This window comes from Vanacampus margaritifer, chromosome 4 (assembly GCF_051991255.1).
Source record: "Vanacampus margaritifer isolate UIUO_Vmar chromosome 4, RoL_Vmar_1.0, whole genome shotgun sequence".
Classification (NCBI taxonomy): domain Eukaryota; kingdom Metazoa; phylum Chordata; class Actinopteri; order Syngnathiformes; family Syngnathidae; genus Vanacampus; species Vanacampus margaritifer.
Genome location: NC_135435.1, coordinates 30,914,098 through 30,932,748, shown reverse-complemented (window position 1 = coordinate 30,932,748; position 18,651 = coordinate 30,914,098). Strand labels below are relative to the sequence as shown.

The 18,651-nt window shown below is 44.9% G+C and overlaps 1 protein-coding gene across 3 annotated transcripts in view; it reads left to right on the top strand.

Moving 5' to 3' along the window:
• znf536 (zinc finger protein 536) overlaps window positions 1-18,651 on the top strand; it is a 252,049-nt gene that overhangs the window by 196,993 nt on the left and 36,405 nt on the right. For all 3 annotated transcript variants that reach the window (XM_077564276.1, XM_077564277.1, XM_077564278.1), the window contains one exon: window positions 9,128-10,762. In XM_077564276.1, the coding sequence (XP_077420402.1) occupies window positions 9,128-10,762 (1,635 nt within the window). The remainder of the gene's footprint in view (window positions 1-9,127; window positions 10,763-18,651) is intronic.

Sequence of the window (18,651 nt, the reverse complement as noted above, 5' to 3'; positions counted from 1 at the left end):
TTTTGCCGTCCCCACCAATAAACGCATGCTAACTGTGCTAATTAGCGCTCATCTGTAAGTACAGTATGAGGCCAGCAGAAAGGAGGATGGTGGGAAAGGGGTGGGGGGGGATTACGCCACCTGGGTGGTCTCTTCTTTAACTCGCCGCAAAATGATGAGCAAGGAAAAGAAAAGAATCCAGCATTGATGTTTTTCAGCTGTTAAGGATTTCCACTCGGACTCTCCCGCGCCTCGACATTTGACGATGAGGATGCCGCCAAGAACAGAAAGTGACAATGAGGTCAGGACATGGAAGAGACATGGAAGAACTTCCTTCATGTGCTCAAAAGTTAGGAGGCAGTTAACTTTTGAGCACATATTCAATTTTTTTTTCATACTTATGTGAATTGAGAAAGTTCTTAAAATTTAAAAAAAAAAATATTACTCTGGGACGTGAACCATTTTTGCAATGTTAAACTTTGCACTGCTCCATTGTTAAAGTTTGAACTGAGGGCTTTTATATTTATTTTTCATACAACAATGGAGAACGTCAATTCACTGTATTTAGTTTCAGCATCGTGAGCATGCGATCATTTGATGTGGAAGAAACGATTGTGTTCGCCTGCTCATGTTTTGCTAGGAGAATTTTCTTTCATATTCATATTTGGGCGAGATTGCCTTCCTCAACGGAACCAAAAGAAATCCAAAGCATGAGATTCAAAGAGGCAGACCAGTTCTCCTGTTTCAGTATTTGCTCAGTCTGGTCTGCTTTGTTTTGGGTGGTTTTAGTTAGCAAGCGTTTGCTTATGTTGGAGCACCTTGACCCCTGACCTGACCCCTCAAGCAATGTTAGCTAGATATTGCATATGTCGACGACCTTCACCCTCAATACAACCTTTGAACCTCCAAAGAGAGCAAATATTTACCCATGTAAACCCTCAGCCCTAAAACTCCCAACCTCTGGACCACAACTCTTCTTGCCTGTCTGCTATTTTCCAATGTTTGCTTATGTCGTATCCTAACCACCATCACTGGAACCCTTGTTAATGACCGTAGTGCTAGCCATCTAACGATAAACTAAACCCTAAACCTTTGAGCACAAGTTAAGTCCTGGCAATAGTGATGGCCCGAACCCTAAACACTAAAACTGCCAACCTTTGGATCACAAAACAAGCCCCGATAAGCCAAGCAAGTGCTAGCAAGTGTTTGTGTAAATGGATGAGCCGAATCCTTAAACTTTACCCTCAACCCAAACTCTACAACTGCCATACTCTCAAACCCTGACCAACGGATATTTGCCAGTGTTTAGCAGATGCCACAGGCAACCACAACCCTGTAACTCTGCCCTACCACCCACCCTAACTCGAAACCCTAAAACTGCTCAACTTCCAGACCACTAAAGAACAAGTCCTGATCAACGGAGCAGTGTTGCTAGTTTTTGTGTATGCCACAGTAAATATTCTCATATTTCTATAGTTCTTCATGAAAGCAGACTGATTGCCATTGCGTTTGTATCAAAATAAAACATTTGCAACATCTGCTTTTACTTAGGAAAACAATGATCAACATTTTTGCAGGTTTTCTGATGGATGTTACGGACCAAACCGGAAACAGTATCGCAATCCATTTGTGTGTTTTCCGCACTGTCCATGTGAAGTCAGATCTGAAATGACGACCTCTTTTTAATCCCATTCATCGATTAATCACCAAAATAATCAACAGATTAATCAATAATTAAACGAGTCATTAGGTGCAGCCTTTGTTTGTGTATTTGGACGAGCCAAAACCACAAACCACTAAACTGAACCCTAATGGCCTAACCGCCTAAACCTGATCTTTACCCCAAGCCCAAAGCCTTTAACTGCCAAACCTCTGGACCACAAAACAATCATTCCTGACAAATTGAGCAGTTTGCATTTGCCAGTGGCCCACTAAACCTAACCCAACCACCTGACCCTAATCCTACACTTGAACCGGTCCACAAAACAAGTGCTGACAAACTGTTTGTGTATTTTGTCGAGCCCAACTCCCTACTGATAAATTCAACCACAATCTCAATCCTAACCCCTCCCTCGCCACCCCTAATCCTAGCCAAAAACAAACCCAGTTTATCTAACCCTGAACATAAACCCCAACAAGTCCGCAAAAGAAGTTCTGACAAACTGAGTGTGAGTTAACATTTGTAACCACAACCCTAATCCCCTAGTCCGAGTCTTTAACCTTCCCAATATTCCCACCGAGTCCATTAACTTTGTTTTCATTCGGGATCTTTGATGTTCCTCGCCCCGTGTTTGACTTCCCTCAGATCTCAATTTGTGTTTTACACATCATCCCCACTTTTGTCCCCCATTAAAATTTAATGTGTGACAAGGCGACGAAGGCCCGGCGTCGATGTTTATTTGGCTCAGCACATCTTTTCCGCACATGCGAGCGGCGTGATGGATCGCCTTAAATCATCGCTATAAGCTAATCAGCGGCCATGGCGATCCAGTCCAGGAGCGGATTCAGATCCAGACCCACTCTCTTTTTTTTTTTTTTTTGTTCCCAGGCCTTTGAGCGGAAGATCAACGAGTCGCTAACAGCTACTTGAAAGAAGTGAAGTGAGCTGAAATTTAGCGCTCAAGAGCTAACGTTACGGCCGTCGTTTCATCTCGAACGGGGAGTGGGCAAATATCCATTAGCGGAATGGAGACGACTTTTTTGGAGGTAGCTAACAGCGGCGAGCTAATGAACACACTGCGGAGGGTGATATTTCATTATACAAATTAATGCTCACATTTTAATGGGAAAGTCACATAATGAATCCCGGCTTCAGTGACAGCAATTAGAGGGCCAGATTGTCCCCTTCTGGACAAGGCGCTATTTAGCAGTAAGCAGCTGCACGTGTGTGTGCGTGGGGGGAAAAGAATAATAATTAAAAATAATAAAAAAAAAGTCCTCTGCTGTGACAATAGTTTCTTGAGGCAGGGCGGCGTTAGAGCGTGTCACTTAACCTTACCTTAACCTTGTCATCAAGCCCGCACTGCAGGCCCCTCCTCCTTCTCTAACCCGGTACACTGACATTGTGCCTTTGACATTGCTACCTTAGCTTAGCATTTTATTTTCTCTCACGCAGACACAGTGTGCTTGCTATACTTCTTTACGTGAAGAGTAAAACATTATGAAATCATGAATAAAGGAAATTGTTTTAAATTTTATTTAGCTGTTTTTTGCTTTATATTGATTTGCTTTACGACTCAAATAATTTTGCTGAAAATATTTTGTTCTGTGACAATATAAGCGGAGAACCTGCAAAAAGAAAAACAAGCCGGCCTTTTTACACCTGACATTTTTTTTCTAGCTTTTTCTGATCTTTACAAATCAGCAGTAGAACATGAGTTGGTTTCACCAAAACATCCTTTCCTACCAAAAAGCGGAGAAAAAATGTGATTGGCGCTCCCAATTTCAGCAGCATCTCATGTAACGTTTTAAATAAATACATAATTAAAAATTTCCCTGAAGTTAACCACATTTTAAATTGACCTCTTAAGCTGCTATCTCAGTGCGCGACAAACATTTGGGAACTTAGCGAATTTTGGGTTTTCGTTTTTTGTCTAAACATGCTCAAAATGTCTTTACAACAAGAAAAACTGTGACCAGGAAAAACTGTTAACATTTTTGCGACCTTTTGCTACATTTTACGAACCCTGATGAAAAAGTTTGCAAGCATTCGCCGCTCAGCGAGATTTGTAAAAAAAAAAATATACAGTATATATATAAAAAAGGCCATTGCCAATATTTGTCAAAAGGCCAAATATCGGCACCGAAAATCTGTCTGGCCAATAATCGTTCTATCCCTATACACAAAAATATATATTGCAAAAAAAATGCTTGACTTGAATTCCCCTTGAAGATGGTACAAATGGTCGCAAAGGTATACCAGGGTTTGGCCAAATGCAGGTTTGGCCTTGTTTGTGTGTTTGTGCGGCAGCAACAAAGCGAGAAGCAAAATGAAAAGGAGCACATTGAAGATGCTGATCAAGAGGAAGAAGGGGAGGATGTGTTTCCAAGATCGGCGATGTTTTCCAGGGCAAACAACCTCGCCGCCGCCGTCAGGCTTTCATCTTGGAACGCGCGACAAAAAGTTCTCCCGTCCTATTTTTAACTCCCCCAGCATCGATTTCCTGCTGGCTGGCTGGTGATGCGTCATGTGTCGGGCGGCTCGGGCGGGGGAGCTTGTGCTGTTTGCGCTGATATCAATTAAAAGTGGATTAACGGCTACATAATGACCTTTAGCTGTAAATTGTGTGTAATGTTGCAAGGCAGGATACAGTAGAGTCCCCAGATGTCACGACAGCCCCCCCTTGACGTATGACAGAGCAGATGTCCTCGCAGCGACATGTGCTCCTTCAAGACGCCATTTGCAAAAACGCCAAAACCCAACCCTGAAGAACTCCTTTCCCTGATTTTTTTTATTTTAGATTAATTCAGTTAGATTACAAGTCATTAAGTTAGATTACCTTAATTGTTACAATAGTAGCTATTATCAAACTACTGTGTTAGAAATAGTAATGCGTTAGAGTACTAGTTATTTGAAATAGCAGCCATTATTTAGTACCTACCCTTACCTATGGTCACGGGCTGTGGGTCGAGACCGAAAGAACAAGATCCCGGATACAAGCGGCGGAAATGAGTTTCCTCCGCAGGGTGTTTCGGGCTCTCCCTTAGAGATAGGGTGAGATGCTCGGTCATCCGGGAGGGACTCGGAGTAGAGCCGCTGATCTTCTGCGTTGAGAGGAGCCAGTTGAGGTGGCTCGGGCATCTGGTTCAGATGCCTCCTGGACGGCTCCCTGGAGAAGTGTTCCGGGCATGTCCCCACCCGCGGGAGGACCCGGGGACGACCCAGGACACGCTGGAGAGACTATGTCTCCCGGCTGGCCTTGGAGCGCCTTGGGATCCCGCCGGAGGAGCTGGTTGAAGTGGCTGGGGAGAGGAGACTCTGGATTTCCCTCCTAAAGCTGCTGCCCCCACAACCCGTCCCCGGATAAGCGGTAATAAATGGATGGACGGATGAATTGACGGGATAATCGCTAAATAATAAATTCTTAAACAACCAAACATTTGATATCCCAAACCCCGGATTGCATTAGAATAGGTTCAGATAAATTTGTGTTTAAATATTGCTAACATCAATGGGACATTTTTGAAGCTGGATGGCAATTGTGTTGTTTTTATTAGGATCCTCCCGCAAATTGAGCCTATATTCATTCAGCAAAGTCAAATGGCTCGGAAGTAAAAATGGCTTAGCGGAGGGTTAAAGTGTTCATCTTAACAGACAGCTGGAGGACGCTCGGCGCTCCCATAAACATAACGAATGTTTTCCTCTCCTTTCGGCGTATTTAGACGCCGATACGCCGGCATTCGTCTTGATTTGCCCCCGCGCACATTAACGAGCTCTTAAGAGGAGAAGGAGGAGGAGGGAGAAGAAGAAAAAAATCACATCAGTCTAATTTGCGTCTAATTTGGCCGGCGGAATATCATTTTGTCCAGTTAGAGGAATCGCGGCTGGTAATTTGCATGGGGGACGTTTCCTTATTCAATCAGCAGCGAGTCTGCACCAGCGGCAGCACTTATTGGGTTAAAAGCTCATCTCTGCTGCTTGACTTTAAATACACTGGGCTGGCTGAGCTTGACGGCGTCAAAAGAAAATGGATCAAATCAGCGTGGCGCTATCTGTAGTCGGAGGCGCGCTCCATTTCCCTTTGTGCACGCTCCTATTCTCCGCCGGCCTGTATCAATATTGTATTGAGTCGCTGTTTGTGGCCCTTTATGCCACGGCTCGGCAGTAGGTCTGCAGATTGCGCAGTCTTTTTCTGGAATGGTGCCCTCTAAATAATGATAAACGACTTGAGCAGTATGCCATTTGCTAATTATATCCATGATTTACTACACAGCCCGACTTAAATCATTCAAAGCAGCCTGGCGTAACAATGCCTTTTTTTTTCTTCTTTCTCCTCCCAGCCGCGCGCAAGCGTTTCCATGTGTCGACTCTAAACATTATATGATTGTATGTTTAGAAATGTGCACTTCACTCGCTTTTATTCCCCATCAATCCGCCGCGCGCGCACACAAATCCCACTTTTGCAACTTTTTTTCTTTAAAAGAAGGAGGGGAGCTTTGCATTTTTTCCCCTCTGTGTTCATTGTTTAATGAAGCTAAATCTGGCGGTGACTCCAAGCCTCTTATAATTGCTTGCAGGATGTGTATCGCTGCGGTGGAACATCCACTCCTGGCAAGCCGCGCGCTCGTCTTCCAGCATTAACAACAAGAGCGTGCAACATGAATATGCATGTGCAGCATAAATAAATATACGGCATCACAATGGATTCAACGACGTTTACCGGCTTTGATCCGCCGACGAAGGTCCGAGAGAAGCGGCCCAGAGAGAGTGCAGAACGTGGTTGTCCCTTTAGAAATATGAGGCCAATATGCACCGTATGGACACATCTTATTTTATGTCATGACCCGAGTGATGGCTGCCCAAATTAGATGTTTCAGATAAAAACATATTTTTTTTAGCAGGATTAGCCTGCTTCTTGTTGGAGTTCATAGTTTCATGAGGCCGCTTCAAACCAAAATGGCCGACTTCTTGTTTCATTTCAAGCATGGATCTTTGACACTTTTTTGTGCGTCGACATGGCCACCAAATTTTGTGTCAATCAGTGAAAGTGGTTTCAGGGGACAATTTTTTTTTAACTCTCAAAATTTTACACCAGTTTGGATGGTATTGTAAAAGGTATGGCCCGACACATTTCTGTTGCCGTTTTGTTAACACAACATTCAAAACTGCCGCTGGAGGGAGCCAAGGACAGCAGCCAACCAGGAACGAGCGTGAAACCACTCCACCAATTAGGAGCGGGAGTTCGCACACTCCGCTTTGCATACAGTAGAAGTACAAGACACACAGGTATCAAACTCCTACGATATCCTGGAACCAGTCCACAAATCAGGAGCGGGATTCGCACAGCGATATTTGCATATAATAATAGGAGACCTATTTTTGAAGACATGAAGCATGTGTAATATTGTGGAATGTTTAAGTTCCATTTAAGTTAACTCTTTGACTGCCAGACGTTTTCAGAAAAGGGATGCCGTGGGTGCCAGCCGATTTAAGCATTTTGACTGATCTTTTGACTGATCTTTCAAGGTCCACAGAAAATTATGTGTTTGGACTATGGAAACACACATAGTACCAAATGAAAGATTGGACTCTCATCTTTCATCAGAAAAAAAAGTTGTTTCTACCTTATTCCGTTTTTGAGTAATCAACAATAGAAAATGGCTAGTTTCACCTCTGTTTTGAAACAAACGTCTTTTAACGTCTTTGGCACTCCTCCATAGGATTTTACTAAACGTTATTTAACGTTTTTGGCAGTCAAAGAGGTATAGTTGCTTGCCTTCACAGCTTGGCTGGAGGGAAAAGGTTGAGTCTCCACCCAGAAACGTCCTGGACAGCCCAAAACAAATCCGTCGGACTATATGTTTAGAAAATAAATTAATGAATTAAAAAAAACTTGGCAATTCAGCAACGGCATCTTTTTAGTATTCTTGCGTCTAGGGCTGCACAATTAATCCCATTTTAATTGTGACCTAATCGTCGACAATTATTTCCAATTAAAATGCGGCCTCTGCTGCAACTTTCTCAACCATTAGTCCACCAACCAACAGGGTGCGACCGCATGCTTAAGGCTTCATTAAGGGGCTGAATTAAAAATGTATATTCTGAATTCCAATTGGCACAACTGTTTTGTTTTTTTTCATGGCCCGATATTACAATTAATCATCAAAACACCATGCTCAACCAGGTTTAACCATTTTTGGCCTGAACTTGATGACTTTATTTCAAATGTTTTTCCTAGCTCACTAGCTAGCTAACTCATTCTTAACTTTGACTGTCTTAGCTTAACATTACGATTATTTTTCATAGCATGCACATTTTATTCACTAAACAATTTTCTTGCCGTTGCGGCGCCAACAAACATACGACGGGCTATCTGCAATTGTATCGCTACACTCACCCCTCGTTTACCGTCCTTCGAACCGCAAAGAAACTGGTATGATCCCGTGCCCGAGCGGCGTGTTGTGGCCGTCACTTGGAAATATAGCGCTTCGCGGTGGGCCGAAAGCACCATATGGCCACGTGTTATTTTTTATGACGCCGACATGAGTGATGGCTTGCTCGGCGAGGCCGGATCGACCCAAATTCAGACGCCTTCGCCGCCTTCAGCGCCTCCCCCCCCCCCCCCCCCCCCCCCGACAGCGAGCAGTAAGACACATGAAATGGAGCGGCGCTGACAAGGCAGTGGGTGGTTAGATGTTTATCTTTATGACTCTCGCTCTTGTCGACACTCGTATTAAACTCGCCTTCATCAGCTCTTCCGCCTCGCTTCTGTTTTTGGGAGCAGCCTTTTTCAAATGGGTGTACAGGAAGAAAAAAAATAGGGGCTGAGATGAAACGGCATAACTCAATGTTGTGATTATTGTAACCGAAATGGTCTTGGTTATTGGTTTAGGATGACTATTTTACTCAAATAGATGCCAACCAAAATGAAAGCTTTTCTATGGCAAATCCTCAAAAGGTTGACCCTGACGCTGACCATAACGTCACCATAAAGCTAATTATCTGAATGTGTAAAGCCGTAGTGGCTGTGTGAATGCACACGACACGAGTTGAATGAGTTAAATAAAAAAACGCTTGTGAACGTTCAATAAACCACATTTTGTTGCTATTTACTACTTTCTCTGTTATCAATTTCACAATGATGATGTCGTTATTTTTCCGTGCACACATTTCAGTTTCAAGGACCAGGAAAGGAGAAAACAGCCAACAAAATATCAGTGAGAACATGTTTTAATGGGATTTTTTTGGATGAGAAAATATTCCCAAGGGGTTACATGATTGAAAAAAGGTTTGCAAACCACTGTTGAACCGTCCTCTTTTGTTATCAGTGTTAATGAAATGTGTTTCATTTGCCGCTCTGACCTCCTTTTCCTCCTCTGGGGAGGTGACATGACCCTCGGGTCGGCGTTCCCGCTCCAGCAAATAGCTTTTGGATATCCAGCCGCTAATAATCAGGTTAATGATTCGCTCTTGCGCTCTTTCCCTCAGGAGAGAAGCCCTACCGCTGCCCTCATTGTGACTACGCTGGCACCCAGTCCGCCAGTCTCAAGTACCACCTGGAGCGCCACCACCGCGAGCGCCAAAACGGCTCAGCCGCCCCCGGACATGCCCCGTCATCGGACCACAAGGACGACCATGTGAAGGCGGCGGGCGGCGGCGTCTTTGCCCGCCCCGATGTTCTGCGCAATGTCTTTAAAAGCCTGCCCCCCAACTTGGACTTCAGGGCGGGGCCCTTGCTGCCACATCAGTGGGCATCAGCTAGCGTCATGGCGGCAAGCGAACGCGGCGACCGCCATTTTGATTCTATCGCAGAGAACATGAAGGCTAACGATGGCCCGGCATCCCTGATTGCCGCAGACGGCCCCGCCAGCTTCTCTGATCTAAGCCGGGCCTACCAAAGCATGATGGGAAATGGAGTTCACTTCCAAGGCTCTCTGCAGGCCTTCATGGACAACTTTGTCCTCAGCTCCATGAAGAAAGATATGAAGGATAACCAGAGTCCGGTCCAGATCCAAGCCCCCCAGTCCTACCATGATAACGGTGAGCCAAGAGCCAAGCGTGCCGCCTTGGCAGACCAGGACAGAGATGATCAAATTCAGAGCAAACAAAATTCGACAACTGGCAAACCTGGCTCCCAGTTTGAGCCGCTGGACCTGTCAGTGTCGGTCCGGCCCGAGTCTGGATCAGGTTCTCTCCCCGGCTCCTCAGTCACCATCCACGACAACGTGGCATGGCACGGCTGCCTTTTCTGCTCCTTCTCCACTGCTTCACTGGAACTCATGGCCCTTCACCTCCAGGCCAATCATCTGGGTCAGGCGCAGGCGCAGGCGCAGAGGGCCGATACGGGCAAGGAAGTGCACGGAGAAGCTTCTCCGACTGCTCATCAATCTCCCAACATCAAGAGTTTGCTCACAGAAAAAGACATAGATGGAGAGAGGAACCAGGTGGGCTGGAACAGCCACATTGACCAACCCTACAACCCCTTCCAGAGCGACTTCTACAGGCGCTTTGGCGGCTTGTACGATGGTTCTCCCCGGGGGGCGGCTCAGGGTCTCCAAGGCTACATGCCTCCCACTGAGCACGGACTGGAAATTCCCGGCAAGGCATTCAGATCTTCAACTGGTGATGACCAAGTTGGTGAGAGGAGCTCCTGTGGAGACGCCGACGAGGATCAAATTGCTTCTGATGACGAGGTTGTCAAATCTGGGGTGCACGTCACCAGAGACACCCCGTCAGCCACGCCCAAGCAAGGGCAACACCATTCCGACGAAGAACAGGAGGAGAGGGAGGAAGCCGAAGAGGATGAGGAGCGAGATAACGACATGGACCAAGACGAAGAAGGAAGTCCGGCTCAGGACCACCTTCAGAACCACCACAAGCAGCTGCAAGATGCTTTGGTGGCCTCGTCCTCTGCCATGACGCCGTCGCCGCTTTTCCAGCAAAACCAGAAGCAAGTCGTGTCCCTGGAGAAGCCGTGGCAGCAAGGCATGAACCTCCTGCCCCCACCCGAAGCCCCGCCGGGACTTCTGAAGGCCGAGCAGCAGATGAACATGCTGTCCGTGCTTCGAGCCTACGGAGGCGACAACTTGCCGGCCTTCAACTTGAAGCGGCCCGACGCACCCGGTGAGTTTTGAACCTATTTGCACACCCTGAGAAAAAGCAAAAACTGAGTTTTCTCTGCAGGTCAATCCCAATTTTGTACTATTTTGACTTGAATTGAGCAGTCTGGATGCGTTAGCATTTGGGGGGGTAATTAGCCTGATTGTGAGCTGTGGTCGATTTCGGCCATCTTTTTAAAGTCTTCAATTCCTACCAGCTCAGTGGACTAGTGGTAGAGTGTCCGCTCTGAGACTGGGAGGTCGTGGGTTCAATCCCCGGCCAGGTTATACCAAAGAGGTTAGATACCCAAGCGCAAACCCCCGCTGCTGCTCACCGCTCCCTCAGTGGATGGGTCAAATGTGGAGAACAAATATCACGCCACTTCAATCAGTGGTCCTTTAACCTTTAAATGCTGAATTATGCCACTTAAGATCTGAAGCATGTAGTATAAATCCAGGCCAAGAAACCATGAAGAAAAGAGTCTTAAAAACACATTTCTCAAAGGCTTGTATGAGAAAAAAAGCTCAGACACCAACTGAAGTTCCTAAGATGGTAAATGCTTTCTTTGCCATTGATTGCACTTCAATGTTTGTGTAGTTAGTGTAAACCTTGTTGTGTACGTGTCACCAATCAGTCTATTCTGATGACGTCAGGCTCGCATCAACGCTGTACATCCAATCAGCTGAAGACATCTGGTATACTTATATAATTTTGATCTCAGGATATCTGAGTTCGTACATTTTTTCGCTTTGTCCAAGTTGTGTCAGTTAGGAAGAAAAAATCTGAATTTTGTCACTTGCATATTGTGTAAATCTAATTAAAACACACTAAAGGTGGAGCTAGAGTAGTTGTCCCACAGCAAAGACCAAACACCCAATGAATTCGAATAGACCGGACATGAAGGTGGGCAATCTGTGTAATCTGATGATGTCAGGCTCTCATCGACGGGGTAGATCCGATCTGTCCATTTGTGCACATATATCAGGTTTGTATTACATTTGGTCCTAAGCTCGTCCAAGCTTTTAAGTTTAGATTTGCCCCTGTTGTTGTTTTTAATGTCCGCATTACATTATTTGCGCATTATTCTTATTTTGTGTAGAAGCCTGCATGCGACATTGATTGTTGCATTCTGATGATGTCAGGCTCGCATTGACAGGGTAAATCCAATCTGTTTATGGCGCAGTCTCGTTGGCAGAGAGCCAATATACATCGCATTCGGATGAATTCTCTGATTCCATTCTCAGGATATCCCATTTCTTGCATTGTTTTGTCTCTTTGCACTACCCTGACGCATGTGCAAATTGTGCCAATGGGAGCAAAAAGAATTGAAGCATCGAGTTTAAATGCAGCTGAAAAAGCACAAAGAGCTCTACTAAAGACATATCTGAACTTCAATGTAGTCAATTCAACATTCAAGGAAAGTCCTGAGATGATTTATTCTTTGGTTCGAGTTTTTGGTTTACCACTGCTGTTATTTCAAGTTATTAAAACAATGTTATTATTATTATGTTATTTTAACACTTAAGGTAGGTAACGCGACATAGTTTGTGTACATGTATATACAAAATTGATCACCCTATTCCAATGATGTCAGGCAAGGTAGATATAATTTGTCAGTTTAGGCCGTTAGCGGCTTTAGCGGATATCTGAATTATATCACAGTTGGATGTGCCGATCCGCTGATATCTTGTGTTGCTTTGTCTCTTGCCACTGCCCTGATGTTCAGTATGTCCAAATTATGGGAGTGAAAAATGTGACTTGAATCGTGTTGTATAAATCCAGTCACAGAAACACAAAGAAAGAGTCCTAAATACTCACGTCTGAAAGGTAAATTCAGTTTCCAGGCGGCAAAGACACTCCGACACCCACCGAAGGTCCGGGGAATGTCTCTGAAGTGATTTGAGTCTTATTTCAAGCAAGTTGAGGAGTAATCAGCGGGGCAACCAGCAACAGATTAATCTTTATTACACGTTGATATTACCGGGAGCAGCGCCTCCCTCGCACACCGCCGCCGCCAGGAGGGAATAACGCCGCCACAAGTCCGAGCAGGACCTGCAGCTCCTCCGCATGTCTCCTAACTATCTTAGTGTTCATAAAGCCGCCTCCCAGAAGAAGCCCATTACTTTATAAGACTGGTCGATGTATGACCCTGTGAAAAATGAACTGCCAGCTTTCATGATTGTGCTCGGGTTACAGCCGCTCCCCGAGACCCGGCGAGGAAATCGTTTTTCTCTTTGTCTCTTTTTTACACTTTTTACTGGGCTCCGGTGCACTTTAGAGCCGCCGCGTTAAAGTGTCTCCAGAAGGAAGGAAAAACATTGCAAACTTGTGTCGCTGTTTTAAATGGGTGGCAGGAAACACAATGTGGGCACACTTGTGGATGCTCTTTAAGGTGTCTTCTCATGCAAGCTACTTGATAAATGCTTGTTCTTGCTCTCTGGGCTCTATGCTGCCCACCGAGCTTCCTTTTTCTGCTATGTTTATGCCAATGTAGTGAAACTTCCAGAGGGTTTTATCTAATTTTATCATTTCCAACTTTAAAATCTGTTTACATCAAACTAGGAAATTTAACTCATGCTACTGCATGTGCTGTTTAAGAGATGATCAATTGATGATCAATTTGAGGATTTTTTTTTTTTAAGGATAAAAAAATTATCTGCTTGCATACAATTTTGGGGATTTCGTAACTCATGAGCTCTGAGTGGGACATATGGATTTTTTTTTTGTCTTGATTGCAGTAACAGATGGGGGGGGAAAAGTGAATACCACCACGTCGATTTCATGTGGAAAATATGCATCGTTGATCCAAAATTAACCAACGACATAACTACACAATTGTAATCATATGTCTTATTTCATATGCTCATGTTCTAATACAAAGTTGTAGACACTGCAAATATAAAAACATGCATTGCATTGCTCTAGGAATGACGGTCATCCCTGAGATGACTTTACTCCAAATCTTAATGGTCGTTAGCATCCTGTGACCTTTTCCACTCCAGCAGATGGTCGGTCGTCAAGGATCTCACTCTTCTAATGTAAACATGTACACATTCCTGCGGTTTCCATACAGTGAACATGTTGTATGTTCCGGCTCATCAAGCTTCTCCTTTGTGTGCCATGATGAGCATGTAGGCGGAATTAGGAATGTTTGACCTTTTGTCGATAAGCTTGCGGAACAAAGGCCTTTGTGGTATAATTTCTTACTTGTGTGTCCCGACATCAAGATACGACACTCTTTATTAAGAATTGTCCATCCTAACAAGACATGATCGACATGATGATTCCAGTGGCCATGGAACACTTCTTTTGCCGTTTCTAATGCAAAAACAAATAAACAATAAAGGATGAGTTTGGATTGGAAAAACTTGGCCAGAATTGAAGATAGAAGTTTGCAAATGTCATTGCATTTATTGTGACAGTTCTTTGATGAATAGCAAGACAGCGTGACCAAGACCTTGTGCTTCTTGGGGTTCTGAGGGGTTGGGAAAACTGAGCAAAAAAATTCCTAGGTTGGATGGTATCTTTGTGAACCTGAATAGCTTGAAGCGGCTCAGCAAAAATGTCTGGCGTCCGACGTAGCAGTGTCAAAAGCCTAACATACAGAAGGTGGAATAGCGTTTACCTCAAAAGGAATCGCGGGAAACCAGAACAACTCCTGAAGTCGGCATGAAACATCTCCTTTATATATCACACATGGAATGAATCTGATAATAGGATTTGTGAGTTTTTAGCTTTGCTGCATTCTGTTTTAACGGAAGGGTAAGGTGTGTGAAGTTTAACACCCGACACCAAGCAGGATTCGCTGCTGACAACTATTTTATACATCAGAGCTCTTATTATCTGATTGCACGACGCTATGTTGGCTTCACGAATGTGCACAGTAGGTGCGAGATCACTGGGTTTTGTGTAAAAGGCAGCGGCTGATGCATGTTTGGTTGGGAGATGTCAATATTATTTTTGCATGCAAATAGGCTGTCTGTCCATCATCAAGTCACGTGACCCTCCACGTTGGTGGTTGCCGTCTCTTGAAATTGGAGCTTCTTACCTGCATTCGCGCCGCTGCACTAAACCATCATGCACCTGCCTAAAAGGCCCAGGAATTCCATTTATCAATACAAGTGATTAAGGGCGAGCCCTGAGGTCTCAGACGCGTTCAGCTCGCCAAGCCGTGGCTCACATGCAACACGGGATCGATGGCCGTTACCAAGCACAGCGCGACAGCGTTCACGCGCCAAGCTGTGGGACTTGAAAGGACTTTCATCAGAGTTGTCATAAAATTATTTTCTAATTTCCTAGCTCGACAATTAACTGTTTTGCATTGCGGTACAATTTTTTAAAACCATTTCTCAAACTAAAATGCTGCAACGGTGATGAGCGCTCAGCAAAAACTTGTTGAACGCTGAATTGACTGAAGCAATCAATCTTGACGTGCGCGATCAGTCAACTTGTGTGCGCACAGTTTGACTCCAATCACGCACCTCAGCTCGTTTTTTTTGTTGTTGTTTTTTTATCACCGCTGTTGTCTTTGCACCTTAAGCGTGCACACCTGTGCGCCTGTATTCACACCTACGCACACACACACACACACGCACACACTTCAAACTTGTGATAAAGCAAAACCTGGTAATTGCCAATAATATCTTCCTCATCAGGTGGTTAATTATCATGAATGCGCTTGCCGTCTCTGCAAACGCACCAACGGGCACATGCGCATATACATACAAAATGCTCTGACAGGTTGAAGTGGGCGGGGTCTGGAGACCCCCGTGTGTTTACTAATGAGCTTGACAGAGTTCTCACCTGCACACTGCTTATTGTTTTCGACACGTTAAAGTACGTCAGAAAGTTGATCACGATGGCCTACATTTAGATGGCCCAGAAATGTTACATCAGTGGTGCACACTGGAAGACCTTTGTAATCCCCAGAAAGCGGTCTTTCAGTAATACAAAAAACGGCCTATTTTCGGGGTCCATTATGCGTACGGGCTAAAACCACCACCGTTTTTTATTTAGTTGGTCTTTAGCCCACTGATCTCGAACATCACGTAGATGAACCCAACCATCCAGTTGGACTGTCGTGGTCATTCGCATCAAATACAGGTTGGCTTCCCATTTCCTCACTCCACTCTTCCTCACGTTGAGTGAGAACTCGACAGCGTTACAAGTGCACGTATGATTATACACCCGAGTGCCTTTGTTACCAGAACCTTTGTTCCCTTTGTCAGCTCCAATGCCGCCGAGCTTCAGTCACTCCTTGCTTGTCTTGTGATGACACGCTCACAAAGAGCAGCCAGCCGTCGCTCCGCCAGCGAGTTTGACTTAAAGGGTAGTCGTCGTCGAGTGGCTCGGCGCTCGGCACCTTAAGTCGAAGTGAAAGGGTCGTTGATGTTTCTTACCTTCAAGTTAAAGGCTAATGGGTGTCTCTTAGCTCAGAGTTAAAAGGGGTAGTTGATGTTAAAGGGTACCAGCTCGGTAGTCAGTGTCGTAAGTGGAAGTGAAAGGGGTCGTTGATGTTTCCGAGTTTCAAATTTAAGGCTAATAGGTATCTCTTAGCACTGACTTGGAGGATTGTTGAAGTGAAACAGTCGGCGGTGTCTCCTAGCCCCAAGTTCAAGGTGTCGTTGATGTCTCTTTGGTGTCTTAACTCCAAGTTCAAGGGTAGGCAGTGTTAAAGGGTATCATTAGCTTGGTATTTGGTATCAGATCGAGTCCGGGCTTCGGCCTTCCTGGGCGGACTTTGCATGTTCTCCCCGTGCTTGCGTGGGTTTTCTCCGGGTGCGCCGGTCTCCTCCCACATTCCAAAGACATGCACGGCAGGTTGATTGGACGCTCCAAATTGTCCCTAGGTGTGATTGTGAGTATGGTTGTTAGTCTCTGCGTGCCCTGCGATTGGCTGGCAACCAGTTCAGGGTGTACCCCGCCTACTGCCCGAAGCCAGCTGGGATAGGCTCCAGCAACCCCCGCGACCCTAAAGCGGTTAAGAAAATGGATGGAATTAAATATCAAAGACATAATAGTAGTTTGGATCTAAGGTTGAAGGTAGCGTAGTAAAGTGTAGAATCTGGAGGTTAAAGGGTAGGTGGTGCTTCTTAATGTATACTTACAAGGATAATTGAAATACAATAGTAGTCGTCAACTAGCTTGATATTAAGATTCTTAAGTTGAAGTTATAGCGTAATTGATGTTTCTTATCTTGGTATTTGGTGTTTTACTGCAAAGTTAACGGGTAGTTGATGCCTATATGGTGTCTTAATGTTAATGGATAATTGGTGTCTCATTTTGGATTTGTAAGATTTTTTAATGTTCCTAGATAGTTGCTTAGTGTTCATCATCTTAGGTTTGACTTTAAGTATATCTGGAATCTCTTAGCTTGTCTGTCTCTTTAAGGATTTGTCATTAGCACTTCCTTTATTTGGTGGTTCTGTATGCGAAAGAAATGGTTTGTAAAGACTTAAGGATCGTTGACGGGTAGTTTTTGTGCTTCAGCCCCAAGTTCAAGAACAGCAGATGTGTGTTAACTCTGACTTAAATGTGTTTCTTTACGTTAAAGGGTAGTATCCTAGCTCAGAGTTAATTGATTCTTATTTTCTCTAGTGTATTTGGAGTTTTAACTTCAAGTTCAAGGCTCACTGGTGTCTCATAGCTCGGAGTTAAATTAGAGTTGGCATCTCCAAGCTCAGTGTTAAAGGTCGGTAAAAGTGAAAGGGAAATTGGCATGCTGTGGTGTGGAGTCAAAGGGTTGTTCAAAGTTCAAGATATTTGAAATGGCCTCTTAGCTCAGAGTTAAGGGGTGATTTCCGTCTACTATCTGTTTGATTTCACGTCCAAACCTGAATTGAAAGGGTAGTTTCTATCTCCAGACTTGGAGTTTAAAGGGTAATGTGTGTCTGTGAGTTAAAGGCTAATTGGTGTTAAAAGGTAGCTGTAGTCTTAGCTCGGAGTTAAAAGTGCAGTTGGCACCTCTCGACTGACTGCTGAAGTGAAATTGTTGTCTTGAGGCTTGGAGTTAAAGGATAATGGCCTCTAGTTGAAGGGTAGTTGGAGTTAGAGGCTATTTTGGGTCTCAGCTTGGTATCAAGTTTGGGGGTCGAAAAATGGAAAAATTCTCTTGCCTTCTAAGGAGAAAATGAAATGAAAGTCTTGAGAGATTAATAAGAGTCAGAAGATGATCGAGTTTATTATGAGAAAACAAGCATGAGTCTTAAGTCAAGCGTTGAGGTTTGTTGCTGTTGAAATAGACTTTTTTTCCTGGCCCTCGACTCGAAACGCTGGCCTCATGCTCGTCAAGATGAAAGTGGTGACTCGCCACAGCGGCGAGAATGTCAAAGTCGCGTCGGCCGCTGGAGCAGACCGCCGCCTTAAACGGTTTTACTCCCTGCAAATTGAATTGGGGGCTGGCAAAGGGTCTTGTAAACAGCTTAACCTGATTACGACTTTCACCGGAGTTTGACCGGCATCCGTGTGCAGAGCCGAGCCGAGCGGATCCGGAGCGGCAGTCAGATCTGCGGACCCGCCGTTCCCAGTGGGAACTTCCCACACTTTGCCTGCTTTTTGCCAGGCGGCTCGAGAGAAAAAAAAAAAGGAGGGAGGTGATTAAGCCGTCTGGAGGCTGCGATGTGATCCGCTGGCTGGCCTGACATCAGCATAAAGCCGTGCAGTCACACTGGAGATTCCCTCCACCCGTTCCGGCGTACCTGTTGCTGGCTGTCATGTCATGTCGCCGAGGCCTATTTTCAAAAGCTCTGCAGTGACACCGACCACATGGCGTTACCTGGAAATCCCGGATCCAGTTACTCCTGCGAGGACAGCAAAGTTCCGTGACAATTATTCTATTCATTATTTCACAAGGGGGGGCGGGAAAAGATAGCGTGGGAGCTTTCCGGGAGCTGAAGATCAGATTGTGTACGTGC